The 21,221-nt window shown below is 42.9% G+C and overlaps 1 protein-coding gene across 1 annotated transcript in view; it reads right to left on the bottom strand.

Moving 5' to 3' along the window:
- OIT3 (oncoprotein induced transcript 3) overlaps positions 1–21,221 on the bottom strand; it is a 669,633-nt gene that overhangs the window by 537,379 nt on the left and 111,033 nt on the right. Inside the window, exon 2 of the mRNA XM_078643084.1 lies at positions 19,615–19,989. Coding sequence (XP_078499210.1) covers positions 19,615–19,989 — 375 coding nt within the window. The remainder of the gene's footprint in view (positions 1–19,614; positions 19,990–21,221) is intronic.

The raw sequence follows: 21,221 nt of genomic DNA, 5'->3' as shown, positions 1-21,221 counted from the left end.
ATAACACTTTTCATTGGTTCAGAACACTTTTGGTTTCCAAATGATGAAAGACCGGGTCATGTGACCTGAAAATAACACTTTTCATTGGTTCAGAACAGTTTTGTTTTCCAAATGATGAAAGCCCCCACCTTTTATCCTCATTCTCACTTTGTTCTTTGAGTGAGGAAGACCTGTTTCATTCATTGAGAAATGGCTACAGTAGCAGCAGCAGCAGGAGCATCTGCACCACCACCACCACCACAAGGACCACCACAACACCACATTGGTGGTGAAGAAGAGGAGGAGGAGGAGGAGGAGGAGAGGAGGACTTTCCTGCCTGAAGACAATCCCCCTTACAAACCGAGAGAGCACATTGTGTGGGAGTTTTTTAAATTCCCAAGAGGCCAGAAGAAAGTCAATGCAGCAAAAGTGACTTGTCTGATCTGTGGCTGTGAACTTTCCAGGGGGAACCCTACAAAAAAATATTCTTTTGGTAATTACACCATGATTCGCCACATGCAACGCAGGCATCCTAACAACTATTCTGCGGCAGAGGTGAGAGAACTGTGCAGAAACCTTCCCCAATCTTCTTCCAGAACCTCAACAAGCAAAGAACCCACTCCATCGGGTCCAGAGGCAAGGGAGATGGTCCCAAACTTACAAACCAAAGTTTGGAGGTTTTAAAATTGTTTGTATCTATTGTGGGACTACAATTACGTATGGCGAAAAAAGTATAAACCTAATCAACTGTGCAGGAGATAACCATATCTACAGAAAAAAAACTTAATTTTTTCCCTGATTTTTTTTGCTCCAGTTGAGCCGTTTACAATTCCCTGTTTTTTGTTTCTCCCCATAAAAATTACAAAACAAATATAAAACTGTTCATAAAAGCCAAAAAAGGTAAAAAATGTTCAAAAAAACCAAAAAAAAATATAAAACAAGAAAAAGAATTAAAAAAACAGTTCTTTTTAGAACTACCTACAATTTATAAAAAATGCTACATTTTTAAAAAACTCTGTCATTCTTTTTTCTCCAGGGTACGCTCCCCGGTACGCTCCCCGGTGCGCGTACCGGGCGCTCCCCCCGCGAACATCGAAATTTTTTAATTTTTTTTTGCCCCGCGAAGCCCTTTTATAGCTCCCACATCAAACCTAAGGGGTCAGGGGGGGTCTACACTGCCCCCTTTTGGTCATTTCCCCCTTTGTTTTCGCCACCTCTTGTGTCTCGATCCTACCGAGACACAAGATGGCGGCCGCTCCGGACTGTTTGGAATGTTCACAGACACCCGAGAGCCAATCAGCTTTCCGCTCGCGAACTCGCGTAGTGCGCTGGAGCGCGCCCCGGTGCGCGTACCGGGGCGCGCATGTAGATATATATATTTTTTTGAACCTAAATTACTCAAAATCCACTGAAGCACATATCTTGAGACATAGCAAAGGCACATCGGGCTACCAGTCCCTACAATTTTGCAAAGTTTGGTGGAAATCCATTCAGCCGTTCGGGCTAAAAGTGAGTCCAACCGCCCTATGGAAATTAACATGGGGAAAACACGTTTTGGGACCCCCCAAATATCTCGGCCCCCGCTTGACGAATCCCCCCAAACTTTCAGGGAAGGAGAGGAGCGGGCCATCTTCTTTGAGAAATTCGCGAAGATTCGTCCACCGGCACCAAAGTTATTCCCAATAGAATGTTGCGGATTTCCTATGGAAAACAATCCTAACTATAACTACCTACTGGCGACCGCCAGTAGGTAATATATATATATATATATATATATATATATATATCCAGCACACAGGAACCCAATTGATGAAGCCACATGGAGTTGAAATCAGCTCGTGAATTTATTAATCATCTTGCAAGCAGGCTGCACATCCAGAAATACAAAACAAAGTGAAGGACGCCGGACGCGTTTCAGGAAGTGAATCCCTTCATCAGCGGCGTGAGTTCTTGGAAAGAAATGAAAGCGTCGTCGGAAGCACACACCTGAATTTCAACACACCTGCCCCAGTGGGCGTAATCAGGCACAAAGTCTTCTGGGATGCGTAGTGCATGCTTGTATTCCCCCGTGGGTGCGCTTACATAGCTTTCAAGTGACGAACAGTAAAACCCGAGTGGGTTGTGATGCACTCCTGGTGCGGCGCCTGCCCTGCTTTACAGATGAAAAATTGAGCATCAAGCAGGCGACCTCCTGCAAGGTGTCTGCTTGTCTCCCTCCCAATGCGCGAAACACCAGATGGTGTCTGCACGGGTCCGCCAGAAGCAGTGGGCTTCATTCACGACCTGGGAAGGCCGTAAACATCCAGCACACAGGAACCCAATTGATGAAGCCACATGGAGTTGAAATCAGCTCGTGAATTTATTAATCATCTTGCAAGCAGGCTGCACATCCAGAAATACAAAACAAAGTGAAGGACGCCGGACGCGTTTCAGGAAGTGAATCCCTTCATCAGCGGCGTGAGTTCTTGGAAAGAAATGAAAGCGTCGTCGGAAGCACACACCTGAATTTCAACACACCTGCCCCAGTGGGCGTAATCAGGCACAAAGTCTTCTGGGATGCGTAGCGCATGCTTGTATTCCCCCGTGGGTGCGCTTACATAGCTTTCAAGTGACGAACAGTAAAGCCCGAGTGGGTTGTGATGCACTCCTGGTGCGGCGCCTGCCCTGCTTTACAGATGAAAAATTGAGCATCAAGCAGGCGACCTCCTGCAAGGTGTCTGCTTGTCTCCCTCCCAATGCGCGAAACACCAGATGGTGTCTGCACGGGTCCGCCAGAAGCAGTGGGCTTCATTCACGACCTGGGAAGGCCGTAAACATCCAGCACACAGGAACCCAATTGATGAAGCCACATGGAGTTGAAATCAGCTCGTGAATTTATTAATCATCTTGCAAGCAGGCTGCACATCCAGCAATACAAAACAAAGTGAAGGACGCCGGACGCGTTTCAGGAAGTGAATCCCTTCATCAGCGGCGTGAGTTCTTGGAAAGAAATGAAAGCGTCGTCGGAAGCACACACCTGAATTTCAACACACCTGCCCCAGTGGGCGTAATCAGGCACAAAGTCTTCTGGGATGCGTAGTGCATGCTTGTATTCCCCCGTGGGTGCGCTTACATAGCTTTCAAGTGACGAACAGTAAAACCCGAGTGGGTTGTGATGCACTCCTGGTGCGGCGCCTGCCCTGCTTTACAGATGAAAAATTGAGCATCAAGCAGGCGACCTCCTGCAAGGTGTCTGCTTGTCTCCCTCCCAATGCGCGAAACACCAGATGGTGTCTGCACGGGTCCGCCAGAAGCAGTGGGCTTCATTCACGACCTGGGAAGGCCGTAAACATCCAGCACACAGGAACCCAATTGATGAAGCCACATGGAGTTGAAATCAGCTCGTGAATTTATTAATCATCTTGCAAGCAGGCTGCACATCCAGAAATACAAAACAAAGTGAAGGACGCCGGACGCGTTTCAGGAAGTGAATCCCTTCATCAGCGGCGTGAGTTCTTGGAAAGAAATGAAAGCGTCGTCGGAAGCACACACCTGAATTTCAACACACCTGCCCCAGTGGGCGTAATCAGGCACAAAGTCTTCTGGGATGCGTAGTGCATGCTTGTATTCCCCCGTGGGTGCGCTTACATAGCTTTCAAGTGACGAACAGTAAAACCCGAGTGGGTTGTGATGCACTCCTGGTGCGGCGCCTGCCCTGCTTTACAGATGAAAAATTGAGCATCAAGCAGGCGACCTCCTGCAAGGTGTCTGCTTGTCTCCCTCCCAATGCGCGAAACACCAGATGGTGTCTGCACGGGTCCGCCAGAAGCAGTGGGCTTCATTCACGACCTGGGAAGGCCGTAAACATCCAGCACACAGGAACCCAATTGATGAAGCCACATGGAGTTGAAATCAGCTCGTGAATTTATTAATCATCTTGCAAGCAGGCTGCACATCCAGAAATACAAAACAAAGTGAAGGACGCCGGACGCGTTTCAGGAAGTGAATCCCTTCATCAGCGGCGTGAGTTCTTGGAAAGAAATGAAAGCGTCGTCGGAAGCACACACCTGAATTTCAACACACCTGCCCCAGTGGGCATAATCAGGCACAAAGTCTTCTGGGATGCGTAGTCCGACGACGCTTTCATTTCTTTCCAAGAACTCACGCCGCTGATGAAGGGATTCACTTCCTGAAACGCGTCCGGCGTCCTTCACTTTGTTTTGTATTTCTGGATGTGCAGCCTGCTTGCAAGATGATTAATAAATTCACAAGCTGATTTCAACTCCATGTGGCTTCATCAATTGGGTTCCTGTGTGCTGGATATATATATATATATATATATATATATATATATATATATATATATATATATATATATATATATATATATATACACACACACATCACGCTCTGTGGGAAAATGTCCAAGACATGAGCTGCACTCTAGAGCAAGTTGCTTTTCCCCATTAGCCTTTATTGGTACGGGCACATGAGAGCAGAAGTCAATTACAAGCATCTGACTCATGCCGACGCCTTTCGTTTTCCTTCTTCATGGGCGTTTAGAGTCAGAAAGGTGCATTCTGGTACTGGTACGCAATGTTTCCTCAGTGCTACAGTTGCGTTGAGCTCTTAGGAAGTCACTGTGGGGGGGATTCCCCACCTGAAACTGGAAGGGTGGGAACTGGTGGAGTGAAGGATGGAGTTCCCTGCTGTGCTTTTTCTAAATACGTTCGTACTTATTCTCCCTTTTTCTACAGTGAGTTTCAGGTCCAGAAACTCAACAGAACTTTGGCTATAGTGTCTGGTAAAAATGAGGTTGACATCATTACAATTCAAACAGTCAATGAATACATTTAGGTCATTCTCAGCTCCCCTCCACACAAAGAAAATATCGTTAATGTATCTTAGCCACTTGGAAACATTATAGGCCCATTTTTCAGTTTGATCATTCCAGAGCACCTGCTTCTCCCACCAGCCCACCATGAGGTTAGCGTAGCTGGGGGCGAAGCAAGTGCCCATGGAAGTGCCCTGTAGTTGTTTAAAATGAACATTCTCAAACATGAATACATTCTCTTTGAGGCACATGGAAATCATGTCAAGTAGCATATTGGTGTGTTGTAGGTATTCAGCTTTGCGATTTTTGAGGAAGAAATGACAAGCTTTGAGCCCGTCTTTATGTTGTATACTCGTGTAGAGTGCCTCTACACCTAGACATACCAACCAGTCCCTGGCGCCCATTCTGATGTCTTGTATTTTATGCAAAAAGTCAGTGGTATCCCGTATGTAGGATTTGAGGTCTTTGAGAAAGGGGAACAGAAAGTAGTCTACATATGTGTTTGTATTCCCCATCAAGCTATTCTTGGAGGATACTATGGGCCTCCCTGGTGGGTCAGTATTGCTCTTATGAATCTTCAGTAGAAGATAAAGAGTCGGTGTGGTCGAGGGGTCATTCTTAAGGAATTGTCTCTCATACCAGGTTAGGAGCCCATGTTCTTGCCATGTTGCCAGTTTGTCGTGATATAGACTTTTGAGGTTGGTGAGGTACCTTTTGTCTACTTTGTCATAACATGTCTTGTCTTGCAGTTGGCGATATGCCTCTTTTAGGTACATTTCACGTGTCATAATGACAACGTTCCCCCCCTTGTCAGATGGTTTTATGGTAAGGTTTTGATCTTTCTGTAGATTGTGCACTGCCTCCCACTGACCTTTGGTTAAATTTCTTTTGCCTGGGCTTCTCCCTAAAAAGGAAAGTAGGTCTTGGGCCACTAGATCGCTGAATACATCAATGTTATCTTCCGGTAGTATTGGTACAAACTTGGATTTAGCCCTAAACCCAGTGAGTGATGTTGCGTCGGTGTCTGTGCCCAGAAGATTCGTTATGTCAGATGTATGTGTGGGATCAAAAGGGTCAAGGGTCATATGAGTGAGTTCGAGCGGTGTTTGTTGTGCTAAGTTCATCATGGTTTGTAATGCAGGAATGTCCCCAATTGTTATGCCTACGTCACTGTCATTGGTGTGGTTGGTGTGTGTCTTATTACTGATTTTTTTTTAGGCATGCATTTTACATAATTTCAGCTTACGCTCAAATTTGTATAGCGATACAAAAGGGGATGATGAACGGTGATGGATCAAGCCCAGATCTTTTGACTGGGTGTGAATGTTTGATTGTTTCAGATGCTCCGTCCATCACCACCCCCTTTTGTACCGCTTTGGCCGCCATAAGTGTGGCAGGGTATGCTCAGACGTGAGTCCCTTGCTCACTTTGCCACTGGATTCAAGCAAGCCGGGCTGAAGACGGCTGTAATGCCAGAAACCGGTCCTCGGAAGCTTGTTTCCGGTCCAGGGAAGGCATGGCTTGGCAGTTCGGGCTGGACTGTTCCCATGAGGCACAGGGTCAGACTGATTTGCATATAGCCATGTCTGAACTGGGGTGGCAGAGTGGGCTAAAGAACGGTGATGGATCAAGCCCAGATCTTTTGACTGGGTGTGAGTGTTTGATTGGTTCAGATGCTCCGTCCATCACCACCCCCTTTTGTACAAATTTGTGCAGGTCAACTTTTGCCTGTGCGTAGTCCAGCCCTTTATCGGGACAGAACGACAAACCCAATTCTAAAACACTCATTTCAACATCAGAGAGAGTCTTATTACTGAGATTCATTACCGTTAATTTGTGTACGGCGTTCTCCATTACTGGTTCTTCGCTTTCTGGCCTCTTGTCCCCATGCCAGTGGATCTTGTGTTGTCGGCGCCTGATGTTTCTCTTCCGGTTCTGTCTGCGTCTTCTTCTTCTTCTTTTTCCCTTCGGTCTCCCCCTGTTCAAATGTTCCTTTGCTTTTTGAATCAGTAGGTGCTCCCGGGAAAAAAGACTATTGTTCAAGGCTGCCCAATGCTGTGCTGTCTATTGATTCCTGGTGCGAGCTCAGGTCTGTGGTGGAGTCATCCTTGCTCAGTTCTAGGGACTCCATGGCCTTGTCTTTCCTTAGTTCTGTTCTCACTTTGCCGTATTTCCTCGCAAAACTTAATATGCGGCCAGCTGCGTAGTCCCTCTCATCTCGTACAAATTTGCGTTGCTTTCTTGCCACAATATCCTTCTCGAACACTTTCATTCTGTCCTCCACGGAATTGATTATTTTCTCTACCTCTTGCTGTTCCTTGTCTTTTTTCAGATCATCTAGGACTTCCTGGATTTGTACAAGCAGCGATTTTTGCTCCTCCCATGTGTTTGTAATTAGAATTTCCATCATGCGTCTGGAACATGCAGTGGTGTTTTCCACCAAATCTTGCAGTACTTTTGGTTTTGGTTTTGCTAGCGTGGGGGTAATAAAAATACGCAGTCCTCTTGGGATCCGGTTGACCTCTAAGTATTTTTGTAGAGAGGTCGCCTCCCACGATCTGCTTATTTCCTTGCGTCGCAGGCGTTCCAGCGTGTTACCTTTTTGGTGAAGGCTGGTCGGTGTCACCGTTGATTCTGTACTACCAGTTGGTTGGAGGTCTCGTTGTGTCCATGTAAAGATTGCCTTTGCAGATTCCTCACGTCCCCTGAGGTACTCATCTGCCAAGTTGTTGGATATACAGCGTTCAGTGCCTGATGTGCACTCCTGCTAGTGGTATCGACCTCACGTCTCTGAGCCACCTGGTTCACGTGAACTCTGAATGGCTGCGCAGTCGGTCGAGGTGATCGATCGAGACAGGTCAGGCGGAAGTGCCGATGCACTCCACGCCGCTCCTTGCTCCTCCTCGTTTGCTTCGCAACCCAGTAACAGCAAGGGTGAGACAGCTACTGCTGAGACGTGCCGTACTCACCATGTTGCTTACCCTAGGGTCACTCCTCTGTTCGTAGACCGGGGCTCCGGTTTCCCAGAGGTCGACTGCGTGCGCTTTAATCCATCTGGCGGGTACTCCTAATGAAAAGGAATCCAGGTGCAGAATGGGTGGACACGGAGTACCCTTCCAGTCGAGTCGGGGCTTTGTCGCGGGCGCCACCGCCAATGTATTTCAGCAAGAGAAATCCGATGAGACAGACATCAAACAAACCCACAAAGTCGATTTAGCAGGTAAGGTTTATTCCTGGCAGCTAGAGATGATGCGTTTCGACCACGTCTGTGGTCTCGGTCACATGACCCACGTCTCCACAGTACATCATATTTAAAGGTACAATGTAATTAGCATGTCATAGACATAGAGAAAACAATAATTAGATTTTTATACGTCACATTTAAAAAAAATATTAAGAAGTGCATAAATGGGGTTAGTCCAAATAGAAATCCTAACTGCAGTTTTGGGACATGTTTGGGCTTATAGATGTCATATGTAATGGGAACATAGTAAATTGGGATACATCACAATATGTTGTAATGCTGCCTGTCCGCGCGTTAAAGAATTGCTAAGCGTGAGTGATCTTAATCATGTGAGTGTATATATATATATGTTTTCCTGGGCGTCCAACTTAGCGAGCACCTCATGCAGTGGGAACACAGTCAAATGACGACAGCGCCGGTCCAAGTTAAAATCTCCAATTCTTTATTTTTCATTTTCTCCATGTGCAAGGCGTTACACAATTTCTCGTTCCATCCATACTGAAATGGACATATATATGTATATAATATATATATATTACCTACTGGCGGTCGCCAGTAGGTATATATAGTTAGGATTTTTTCTCTATGGGATTTTTGAAAATTCTATGTCTAATAACTTTGGCGTTTGTGGACGGAATTGGCTGAAATTTTCAGGAAAATGGAACATTTTGTTTCTGAGCAGCCCCTGAAAATTTGGGGGGGTTCGTCAAGGGGGGGCCGAGAAAAAAGGGGGGTCCCAAAACGTGTTTTTAACATTGAGTTTTCCATAGGGCGGTTGGCCTCACTTTTAGCCCGAACGGTTGAATGGATTTGCACGAAACTTGGCAAAATTGTAGGGACTGGTAGCCCGATGTGCCTTTGCTAGGTCTCAATATATGTGTTCCAGTGGATTTTGAGAAATTAACGTTCAAAAAAAGATATATATCTGTAACAGCGGACCAGGCAGCGCTCCGGTTCGCGGACTTTACGCGTTACGGAGCTTTGTGAAGCGAAGCTGATTAGTTCTCCGGCGTCTGTAAACATTCCAAACAGTCCGTAGCGGCCGCCATCTTGTCTCTCGGTAGGATCGAGAGACAAGAGGAGGCCAAAGCGAAGGGGCAAATGACCATAAGGGGGCATAGTAGATCCTCCCTGACCCTCTAGGTTTGATGTGGAGGTTTTAAAAGGGCCCCGCGGGGCAAAAAAAATAATAATAATAATAATCGAACGGCTGAATGGATTTGCACGAAACTTTGGCAAAATTGTAGGGACTGGTAGCCCGATGTGCCTTTGCTAGGTCTCAATATATGTGCTCCAGTGGATTTTGAGAAATTAACGTTCAAAAAAAGATATATATCTGTAACAGCGCTCCGCTTCGCGTACTTTTCGCGTTACGGAGCTTTGCGAAGCTGATTGGTTCTCCGGCGTCTGTAAACATTCCAAACAGTCCGTAGCGGCCGCCATCTTGTCTCTCGGTAGGATCGAGAGACAAGAGGAGGCCAAAGCGAAGGGGCAAATGACCATAAGGGGGCATAGTAGATCCTCCCTGACCTCTTAGGTTTGATGTACCATTTTGCCAAGTTTGGTGTAATTCCGTTCAGCCATTCAGGCTGTAGACGTATCTAAATGTCCTATGGAAAATTGCATGGGGAAAACACATTTGAAAGTGTTGAAATTTAGAACCAATTAAAATGTTACTTTGGTTTTGTATTTGTGTGTGATGAAAGTTAATTGGTTATGTATATATCAAAAATGAGAGGAAACCACAGTCATTTTGTGATACTACTGTCTGAGGTACATTTGTGAGGAATTTTTGGTGGTCAATTGCTGGTGTTTGATTTACACAGTACTAACACTTCTCCTACTTTTAAAAAGGTGAGTTGTTAATTTGTAAGGGGAACTATGTTGTACACTTGAAGATAATTTGAAAAATGTTTTCTGTTATTTATTTACAGTCTTTCTGTTATACTAAATACTTGATAAAGTTAGTTTTATATTATGTATTACTAAAAACGATAAATGAAAGTGATTATTTTTTTCTGCAATTTACAGTAAGCAATTTCAAAATAAAATGGCTCACAATGAAGAGACCGTGGCAATTTCTTTTGAATTATCCACTACATGTATTGAAATTGAGAGCACCAATAATGAAATATTGTCACAAGGAGGAGATGACTTGAATGATTTTTTGGATCAATCTGTTGATGGCGAATTTATCGAATGTTTGGAGACCATAGAGTTAGAAGAATCATCATTGCAGACTTTTCATGAGGAGATTCCAGATGAGATGATTGAAGAGGAAATTCCTGATGAGGACATGTTACTAGTTCTTTCAAATTTTGAAAATTCAGAAGAATAAATTTATATTTAGAAATCAAAAATTGTTTGAGACATTATTCATTTTTATTTTTAATTTATGAGGTTGTAGCGAAGTGATTGTAGTATAAAATGAGACTTATAGTATAGAGTGCAACATTTTTATGTTACATGGTAAGTTTACTCATATTTACTTTCCTTCTCCCACTATATTATCTCCAATGTGTATTTGACATCTCTTCTTCATCTCCGTCCTCCTTTCTCTCACTGTCTGTCTCTGATGCATCTTATCGCTGCCATTTTGTGTAATTACAGAAGAGAGTAAAAAAAAATAGTTCAGAACGTGAAAAGGGGGCAAAGTAGAGTACCCCTCACCTCCTAGGCCTTCTCAGGCGGTCCCAAAAGGATCAGTTTCTGCTTTCCTGAGAGATTATGGTATGAGTTCCATATACCACAATAACTTGCATTACAACATGCAAGATATCTATCTCCTATTACCAACTTTTGGAGATATTCGCGCTAAGCGCGAATATCTCCAAAAACTAACACCTGCCCTGAGCAGTTCTTAGCCATGTTATCCAATGGGAGGTGGATAACATGGCTAAGAGCATTAGCTCGGTAATGCATGAATATCGCTGACTTTTTAGCGATATTCATGCATTGCGGCCGTTTTTTATCGCATTTGCGATAAACCTTGATAATAGCAAGGTTTATCTTCGATAATTTCTGACGATGCTTAGCGGTAAAAAATTCGTTGCTAAGCATCGTTAGCGATAAATATCGCTTAACTTTGGTAATATGCACCAACGTCTGTTAACGTTCGATTCGAAGGAAATGAGGAAGTGTTGAAAAACATTGTCTGCGCCATCTTGCCTTTTTTGAAATGCCACACTTTTGTCGTGCACGGCAGCCATTTTAGATGCCTTGACCAGACCCACTCTCTGCACGCTGTCGATCCTTAGCATGGCTCCCCACCTTCGCAAGCATCTTCCCCAGGCACTGGTCACCCCCGCTCTCTGTGTTATGCATGGGCAATAAACCTCCCCCCATCCGCGCTGCTCTTCCTTGAGAATCACACTCTGTGCCCGCCCGACACCTCCCTTTCGCCCTATTCACTACCGCACCCTCTGACACTCCTCTTCCTCTGTGTCCGATTGTCCAGGCTATCAGCTAGCCCTGCAGATGTAGTTTATGGCCCCAGCTGTAAAGAATCACCCCTCTTCAAAGGAGTTATAGTAGATCAAGGCCCACACCCGATGAGATCCGTCACACCACACGTGTTCCTACTATCTGAAAACCATCCTGTATTGTGATTGGGGAGGGGACCGAGCCTGAAGCGGAAGATTCCAGGGATGACTCTTTGTACATCAAAGTTTTTACAATTATGTGTCATATTAAAAATATATAGCACTCCAACAAAGTAGTAGGATTATAAAACTTTAATAACTTATAAATATATACAACAAAACAAAAACAGTAAAAACATTTAAACAACGAAGAGACCGTGGCAATTTCTTTTGAATTATCCAATACATTTATTGAAATTGACAGCACCAATAATGAAATATTCTCACAAGGAGGAGATGACTTGAATGATTTTTTTGATCAATCTCTTGATGGCGAATTTATCGAATGTTTGGAGACCATAGAGTTACAAGAATCATCATTGCAGACTTTTCATGAGGAAATTCCTGATGAGGACATGTTACTAGTTCTTTCAAATTATGAAAATTCAGAAGATGTTGCCTGGGTGCCGCACTGATTTGGGTATCCGGCGTGGGGCGTCCCGGGGGGTGGATTGTCAGTAGCGGTCTGTTTTGCGAATAGTTCCAAGGCAGCAGAAAGCGCTGAAATCTGGATGTCACGAAGGTGATGTCTAGTAAGTTGCCGCCCAGCAAATAACGGCGTGGGGCGCCGCGGGGGTGAGTGAGTCCAGTAGGCACCACAGCTATACTTATCGGCATTGCAGAATTACTGCTGGGGACAATGCCTGTGCTGTAGCAGGGTCACAGCAGAAACAAAAAGGATTCTGTTGAAGATGTTGTTGGTTTTCAATTTGAAAACAGTTCTGGTGTCAACTGCTATGCTAATGTAGTGGTTAATGTTTTGTTTTCTCTAGAAAATGTAAAAGAGGGGGAGGCAGTCCATAGTTCCGGTAAAAGGGCAAAGGAAAGGATCGGTGGTTTGAACTATCAGTCAAAAAGGGGAGGGGGTGCAACAATTTTTCCTACCGGGTCACACTGTGCTTTCACCGGAACTGAGGTCTGCAGGATTCTAGTCATTCAAACTGAGGCTGGTGGCAGCATGGGAGCGCCGACGTCCCGCGGCTACAGTTTCGTCACTCCACGGGCGATCATGGCAGTCATTCCCCATCGGGGGTGTCTGCGGGGGTCGGAGACTCCCGCGGCTCCTCTAGAATCTTCAAGGTCGTGGAGGACTACGGTGGTGGAGTCAACCAGTGACCGGGCCATTTCTTTATGCTGGGCCCGCTCTTGCCAGGTCGACCGCCATTTTGAGAGTTCGGTAGCTACTGGCGATCGCGGGGTCAAATGAGCGGACGGGCTCCACCCTGCCGGGCGAGACGTTGCAGCATCGCCACAGTGGAAGAACCCTTTTCCGGGCGCCTGGAGCGCTGAGGCTGCAGCTGGGAAGCCTTCACCTGGGGAGGCGGGAGAGGCCTGTTCGCATCGTCTCTCCCTCCCAGTGCACCCCACGGCGTCTCGCTTGACATTTGTTATGGCCGGACCAGGCGATGAGGATGAGGGGGGGGGGTCGGAGGCATGTGCAAGACATCCCCCCCCAGTGTTGTCGCAGCCATTATAAAAGAAAGAAGAAATGTCCCGTCCGTCTTTGGGCCGCACCTCCGGTGGATGGCGGCCGGACGCCCTTTGCTCTGGCCCCATGAACGGGTTCCTTGGCTCATCGGCTGCAGCAGGATCCCGTCGGCCCCAGCCCCCCAGCCGTTGGTGGCCGGACCGGGAGAGAGTGTGGAGGGACAACCTGCAACTCTCAAGGGCCACCGCGGCCGGACTGGGAGAGAGAGGGGAGGGTCGAGGACAGGGACATTCCCCCCCCTGAAACTCTCCAGTGTTGTCAATCCCCCTGGCCGGGTCCCGCTGGCCTCGGCCTCTCCTCCGGCTACACCCTACGTGATGATCTCCTGGCCGAGGCGTGGCAGCAGGACCCGCCTTATATGTGTTGCTTCCGGCTGGGCGTAGCCGAAAACCTGTTGCCCTTTGGAAGTTTCTAGAATGGGGCGGATGTCTGCTGACTTCTATCTTTCCCAGTTTATTTGGCCGTGGCAGGCGGTGGGACAGACACGTTTTGGGGCAGTGAGGGGCGATGTTTTCAGGTTTCTTATTACGGGCTTACTTCTAACGTTTCTTGTTTCTAGGACAATAATAGGTTTTATCATTACGTATTGTTATCGTTTCTTTGTTTGTTATTTAATAAAAAGTTCATCAGTGGCCTACTGATTTTCGTTTTCCTATTCTTTTCTTTCCAGGTTGTTTCATGCTAAAGTTTCTGTTAACAGGATACAGTGATCACTTCGTTATTATTGCATATGTCCTTTTCACTAGGGGTGCTCTCTGGTCGGGCCAGATGACCTATCTCTAGTAAATGGTCTGGGTGAAACAGGTGCATCAATCAGTGGGGAGTAGATAGGCATGACAGATTACAACGGGGGAGAAAGGTCCGCATTACGTACCCTTTCACTACTTGCAAAGATTTTCCTACGTTTATTTGCAAACAGGGAATACCTCCAAAAAGAACTAATTCCCAAACAGTCAATGTTCGGACAATCAATCAATCAATGAGGAATGAAATAGGTACGACGTGTTAAAGGCTTGCGTTACCTACCCTTCACTATCTGCAAAGGGAGAGAGAATATTCCTATTCTTCCTCGTTTGCAGGCAGAGAAGATCCTTAAGAGAACCAACTTCGAACAATTCAATGCTCGATTCAAACAATCAACAAGGGGTACTGTGAACAGAAATGAACGCCGCTTATGTACATACACATTGCTATTTTCAACAGGTTGTTCCTAATGTTTCTATTTTAGCGAGGTCAAAAAGAGATCCCATTAGTGGCCTACTGATTTTGCTCGATTCCTTTTGTTTTTTTACACGATTTTTCGCTATCTGCAAAGACTAAACAGAGTATTGCGACTCTGTGCTTGTTTGTAAATAGAGAATGAACCAAAGAGAACAATCAATCAAATGGAGAGAGAAGCAGGCACGACGGATTACAACGGGGGCAAAGGCCTGCGTTAACTACCCTTCACTATCTGCAAAGAGAGAGTACTCCTAATAGAAATGAGGGGTGGGGGGCAGCATTCAAAGCAGATCAGTGTGCATAAACACGAAAATGTTTTTACTTACCACGTACTTGACATTCGACAGTGTATGATATTTGCTATTAAAAAACCATTGAAATTCACTGAAAAAACCATAGGTTATAGACCATATATAGTTAGGAATTAGCATTTACAAAACCTTGAAAATTCACTGAAAAAACCATAGGTTATAGACCATATATAGTTAGGAATTAGCATTTACAAAACCTTGAAAATTCACTGAAAAAAACATGGGTTATAGACCATATATAGTTAGGAATTAGCATTTACAAAACCTTGAAAATTCACTGAAAAAACCATAGGTTATAGACCATATATAGTTAGGAATTAGCATTTAAAAAACCTTATTTTACTCACACAAAACCATTGAAATTCCATATATAGTTAGTTGCACTAACTATATATCGCGCACCCGCAATCCACTGCTGATCATGTCACATATTACATCATTCATGACATGGTCAGTGACATCACTGATGACATCACTGATGACATCTCAAATGACATCACTGATGACATCAATGATGACATCTCATTTGACATCATTCTTTTGCTAATACGATAAACCTCTTCAGACTCTAATATAACCTTAGATACACTCAGTGTATACAGACACTCACACACTGTCACTCATCCATGGAGTTACTCACACACCTAGTCAGTCATGCAAATAAACAATCTCACCTCCATTTCTTCAACTATACAGTTATACACACCGTACTTATTCAAACATATACTAACACATATTTACTCTCTTATACAATCCCTGATACAAGTTCACAATGATCCATACAACCACTCACACATTCAGTGGCTCTCATGCACAGTTATTTATATATGCCAACTCTCACATGTACTGTGTTTTACATATGTACTTACTATGACATGTAGCATTGAGATATCCATTCACTCATCAATACACTCATGCACACAGTCAACTGCCCATGTAGCTGTTTCCACATGCACTCTTGAACTCATACACCTAGTGAATCAACTGCTCACACATCTATGCACAGAGTCACACACCTCCCAGCCACCCCTACACAAACTCAATCTCCCATACAAATATTTGGGCAACCAATCAATAACACATATAGCCTCTCGTATAGCTAATGATCAACACATGCAGCAGTTTACATCACAACAGACATTATGATGCACAAATTAAGACAGTTTAGTCACTAACCCATGCATTCAGTGAGACACATTTAATCACTCACTCATACAGTCAGTCACGCACCTACTAAATCCTTCATCCAGACACTTATACATCCACTCATTCTTCAATATGTAAGACATATTTTAACTTTACAGAAACATACAGTCACTGGATGTTGTCATCAGTGATGTCATCAGTGATGTCATTTGAGATGTCATCAGTGATGTCATCAGTGATGTCACTGACCATGTCATGAATGATGTAATATGTGACATGATCAGCAGTGGATTGCGGGTGCGCGATATATAGTTAGTGCAACTAACTATATATGGAATTTCAATGGTTTTGTGTGAGTAAAATAAGGTTTTTTAAATGCTAATTCCTAACTATATATGGTCTATAACCTATGGTTTTTTCAGTGAATATATATATATATATATATATGTATATATATATATATATAACACACATGTGTATATGTATATAAACATAATTGTGTATGTTAAATAAAGCGATGTAATGGTGGTTGAGGGCTGCGTGGTAATGGTAAATGTCATCGATTTGTGTGAATGTGTTGTAAGTGTAATCTTTGTTGTACACACATTATAAAGTCCTGTATGGTGTTGGTGCACACCACAAAACGTTCGGCAAATAATTACAGAGCATAAGATAGGGATAGCTAATTGACCACCATAATGATCGAAGTGTGCATACCATTGAAGTTAGACATACTGATGTTAGTTATAAGAGATATTTGTTCTCACTGGCATTGTTTCTATTCACATTATTATGTGTGTCTTTTGAGTAATTCAAATTGTGAAATTAATCTGGACAGGTTGTAAACAGTATACCTGTTTTGAAGTACTCACTCCCCCTGAACCACTGTGCTTTACTCTTAATTGTTGACCAGGTTCAGTGAAATTGGTATAAGGGTTAGTCCTGGGTTAGACTAAAGTTAAATTTGGCATTAGTTAAAGGATTATTCAGGGGAAACGCAACAGGCAGTTTTTGTGGGATAAAAGAAGGCTGTCATGCTTCACTCGTTATATATTTGTTTCTGTATAGGATGTAGTCCTGTTTCCTCAATGAATATTGTGTCAAAGAACCTTAATGATCACTCTCAATTAATGCTATATATGCAAATGTCTCTTCTTTCTCCCTTTGATTCTTCACCTCCTCTACAAAATTCTAGTTGTCATAATAATAGTTTGTTCACCTGGAATGAGCTAGCTGACATCTATATAGATTTGTTAAGAACACCTATTAGAGGCTTAAACTTTTCTGGGGCAATGGAAGTAACAACCTTTGCAGATGTTATGATATATGTGGTCAACATTTTTTTAACAGCTGTAGCTCCAAAACATATCTTGGTACAAAAAGATCTAAAATAAGAAAGATCTAACGAAAAGAACAAAGATGAGCGGGAGGAGGGCTAGAAGCCGGGTGGTGGTTCTTAATTCAGACTTCTCTGAAAAAATACCGCCTAATAGAGTTTTGATCCATAGTTTCAAGGGTCTCGGGTAAGGATGTTTTAGAAATAACTTTTTCCTATAATTGTTGCCTTCTGGCAATCTAATTTTAGCAATCTTTATCAGGAGATTACAATTTTACAGAGAGTTAATAATGAATTGAGTTCTTTAGCTTTTTAAACAATAACAATAAATATGATTTACAATCTTATACAAATATGAACAGCACCTAAGTCCAGGATATTTATGGATTTCCATTTGCTGCAGTTCCTAAATTAGCCCTAGCCATTTGGGCCAAGTTATTGCAACACATTTTGACTTATTGTATTGTCTCTAACTAAATGCCTGACTCATGGAAAAATAGTTGTATATTTCCCTGTATAAGTAAGGGCAGGACCGACCTCTTAAACTATTGTCCCATTACCTTGTTGGATGAGGCAGGAAAAGGGTTTGCCAAAGTAAATCTAATTCAGCTCTAGTCATGCACCATTGAAAAACAACTACCATTTGAGTAAGTTGGATTTCATGCTTCTTGATCAACAATTGATAATATCTTGTGTATGCAACTTTTGAGTGATAAGTATGTGCAAAGTATGCTGATCAACTTAAACGTTAGTAAAAAATAAAATATCTGAAAATACCAAATGACACTGCAAGCAATAGGAAATCAGCACTCCAGCAATTGGTTCACTTGTTATGATTGGGACTGGCTTTGAACTAACAACCAGTATTCCTGTTACTAATAGCCTACAACAGTGTTGCAGCCATCTTTTATTGTTATTATCTAAATTGGATTGTCTAAGATTTGTAAAAACTTTCAATCACTTTCATCGCAAATTAGGGTTGATAAAATTATCCACACAAATATATGCAGACGACTCACTCCAGTAGGCATCAGCTCAAGGTTTTGGCTAGATACCTACTTCAGCACCCATAATCGCGTGGTTACAAATAGAAAAAAATAGAATCATGACAATGGGCACCCGAGGGCTGACGGCTCCCTGACACTGGACCATCAATGGTAGTCATTGTGAAACTGTAAACAATTGTCCCTAGTCAGGTGTCATAGTTTTGAATAATCTGTGATGGGTAACTTATCTAAAATTGCAGTCAGCAAAAGTAGCACTGTCGGTTTGACCGAAATCCAATTTTTTAAAGCTTTAGGCAAGAGAGACATAATTTCCATAGTAAAAGTCTTTGGGCCTTATTTATAGGTTGGTGGATGGGACACTTGGTCACAATTGTGACTGATATCCCACCCGCCGTATTACAAGTCCATTACATCCTAGGGCGCCTGTAATATAGCAGACAGAATATCATTCACATTTGTGATGGAAATCATATCCTCCAAACTCTAAATCAGGCCTTATGTGTCTAAAATCCCAGCTATTCCTTATATACTATTGAATCTCAACCTTTATTTATGATTAATATAATGGATATGGTAGAGTCTCAAATTTAAAAGGACAATTGTGGAGTAAGATGGTACACCCTGACTGGGTAAAGGAAGCAGGAGCTTGGTTTAACTTTGTTGGGATACCATGCGTTCTCTCAGATGGTACACTATTTTAATAATATATCTAAAGTTCCATCCTCTTTTCTAAAAAATATAGTTTGGTCTGAATTTTTAAATGGTCTCGCTCTGAAGAATTCGTTCACCAAACTACTTTTTGTATACTTGGTGGCCTTGGCAATACCTAAGGCCGAGATCTTGAATCAGACCAATATGGCCAATATGAAATTATGGTTAGACAGGATAGCCAAGAGTATAAGCTTTACTTATTATCTGGGCCACTGTTGAAAAACAAATGGTTGAATTGTAATTTTAATTTTCTGAAATTGGGTGAAGCCTAGTTATTTAAAAAGGCTAGATGGGAACTTGATGTGATAAGGTTGTATATTAATTTCATATTGGGGAATCCTGCAATGAGTGAACAAATTTGGATTTCATGCACAAGTGGTTCTGAACACCCTGGATGTTCTTTTTGTACTCTTATTTTGCTCAAGCATGTAATTTAAGCTTGATTTATATTGAACACTGATTTTTATAAACTATAACCCTCATAATTTTCTGACGCTTGTCTCTTCTGTATCACCGAAAGACAGTCGATGTTTGTTATCCATTGTACAAGTATTAAAAAAAGAAATCATGCCTTGTAGCTGGAAAGCCGTTGTATTACATTTTTCTTTTCTTTTTTAATTGTACAAATTATCTTATTTTTTTCTGAGGAGTTTTTTCTTTTTTAACAAATAAGGAAAGAAAAAGATAAAACAGGTCAAGGGCTACTAATTACTTACGTCCACAATAAGCATGGAAGCAGACTCTTGGTTTCATTAGACGATAGACGTAGTATCCGCCTGGGCAAGCTTTGATGTCCACAGTGGTGTTCCAAAGGCAGCAATTCTCATTGAAGCTGGCACAAGCATGCCTCTGGACAATGCCATCTGATTCACTAGGATGGCTCCCATTCAGCCATATTGGTGCATGAGTGCCGCAATGGTTTTCTGGGATACAAAAGGTTGGCATAGCATCCCCAGCCATGCCAGTGAAACGATACCATTCTCCATCAAGGTGGTTGTCACACATTGGCTTGTCCCGAGTCTCATTGAAGTGATAGTCAGTGTTCCTCCATGGCTCATTTAGACTGATGTAGGCAGAGCAAGGATCCAGGGCTGAAAGGAGAGAAAGCATATAAGCTGAAACTTGCTATCATGTAGTGGGTTCCTGCATCTATTAACTCAGTCATGTCCCAGGTCCTGTGCATAACATTAAATGTTAGGCATGCATACTTTCGAACAAGAAACAAGAACTCTGAGTTCTGAACTAAACATCATCTTAGGAGAGAAATGAAGAAGGAGTAGGTACTCATAACATACCACAGCTTGTCTTAGAGAAGATAAATAATTTATCAGTCCATGACTTCTCGACTAGGTGCACCATACCCACATCTATCGGTTCATAATGTCCTGTAACCAACAAAAAGCTAACTCTGTTGCTAAAGTCAGCCAATGAAAATTCATATGAAAATAAAAACAACCAAATTACATACTTGTAAACACCCAATGATAATTCATACCAAAAGAAAACCTACCAGAACACACCTTGGTATGTATACCAAGGTGTGTTCTGGTAGGTGTACCTTGGGGCATATTTACAATATGTTGGCGTAGGGCAGTGCCTCCAGTCTTTTAGCTGTGCTGCCCTACGCCAAAAAAAGGGCAGGAATGTGCTATATCTACAAGATATGTTAAAAAGAACAAGGGAATCAAAATAAGGTTGGTCAGGGACCTTGTGTAATCAATTATTTCTAAAGACAGTGGTCCCTAGACAAGGATTAAAGAGAGCAAACAATAAATATAGACCCAATCAGTACTATATTTTACAGCTGTCCAGCCGGAGGTATTTTTAGTATATAGTTGCTTAAATATACACAAAATTCAGCAAGAAACAAGTAAAGTGGGACACAAGCTTGTATCCAACTTAGTGGGAAGGACGTGCATAAAACAAAAAGGCTCAGGCAGAGTAAATTGTTTGTATAAGACACATTTTGGTAGGACGAACAAATTATAGTGGGGACACCATTACACATAATAAGTATTAAATAAAGAGGTGTATATGGCGTACAGCAAGTTGACGGTGTTTCGATCCATACAAAAGATATAGGATCATCATCGGGACATTACCAATGGTATGCCTGTATACATTTTACCTGTAATAAATAAAACCTTAGGAGGGAATAAAGGATGAAAAAAGAAAAAGAGACATGAAAGTTAGCTCGGGCGGAAAACTATTTGAAAACAAATTGGGTGCTGGTGAGGGCAGTGTATGTCAGACCAATGTAAGAGGATTGCACGTGAGTACAATGATACCGGAGAAGTGAGCAGAACGTATAAAATTGATAAGC

The sequence above is a fragment of the Lissotriton helveticus genome, chromosome 5_1 (genome assembly GCF_964261635.1).
Source record: "Lissotriton helveticus chromosome 5_1, aLisHel1.1, whole genome shotgun sequence".
Taxonomy (NCBI): domain Eukaryota; kingdom Metazoa; phylum Chordata; class Amphibia; order Caudata; family Salamandridae; genus Lissotriton; species Lissotriton helveticus.
This window is presented reverse-complemented; position numbering and strand designations above follow the sequence as displayed.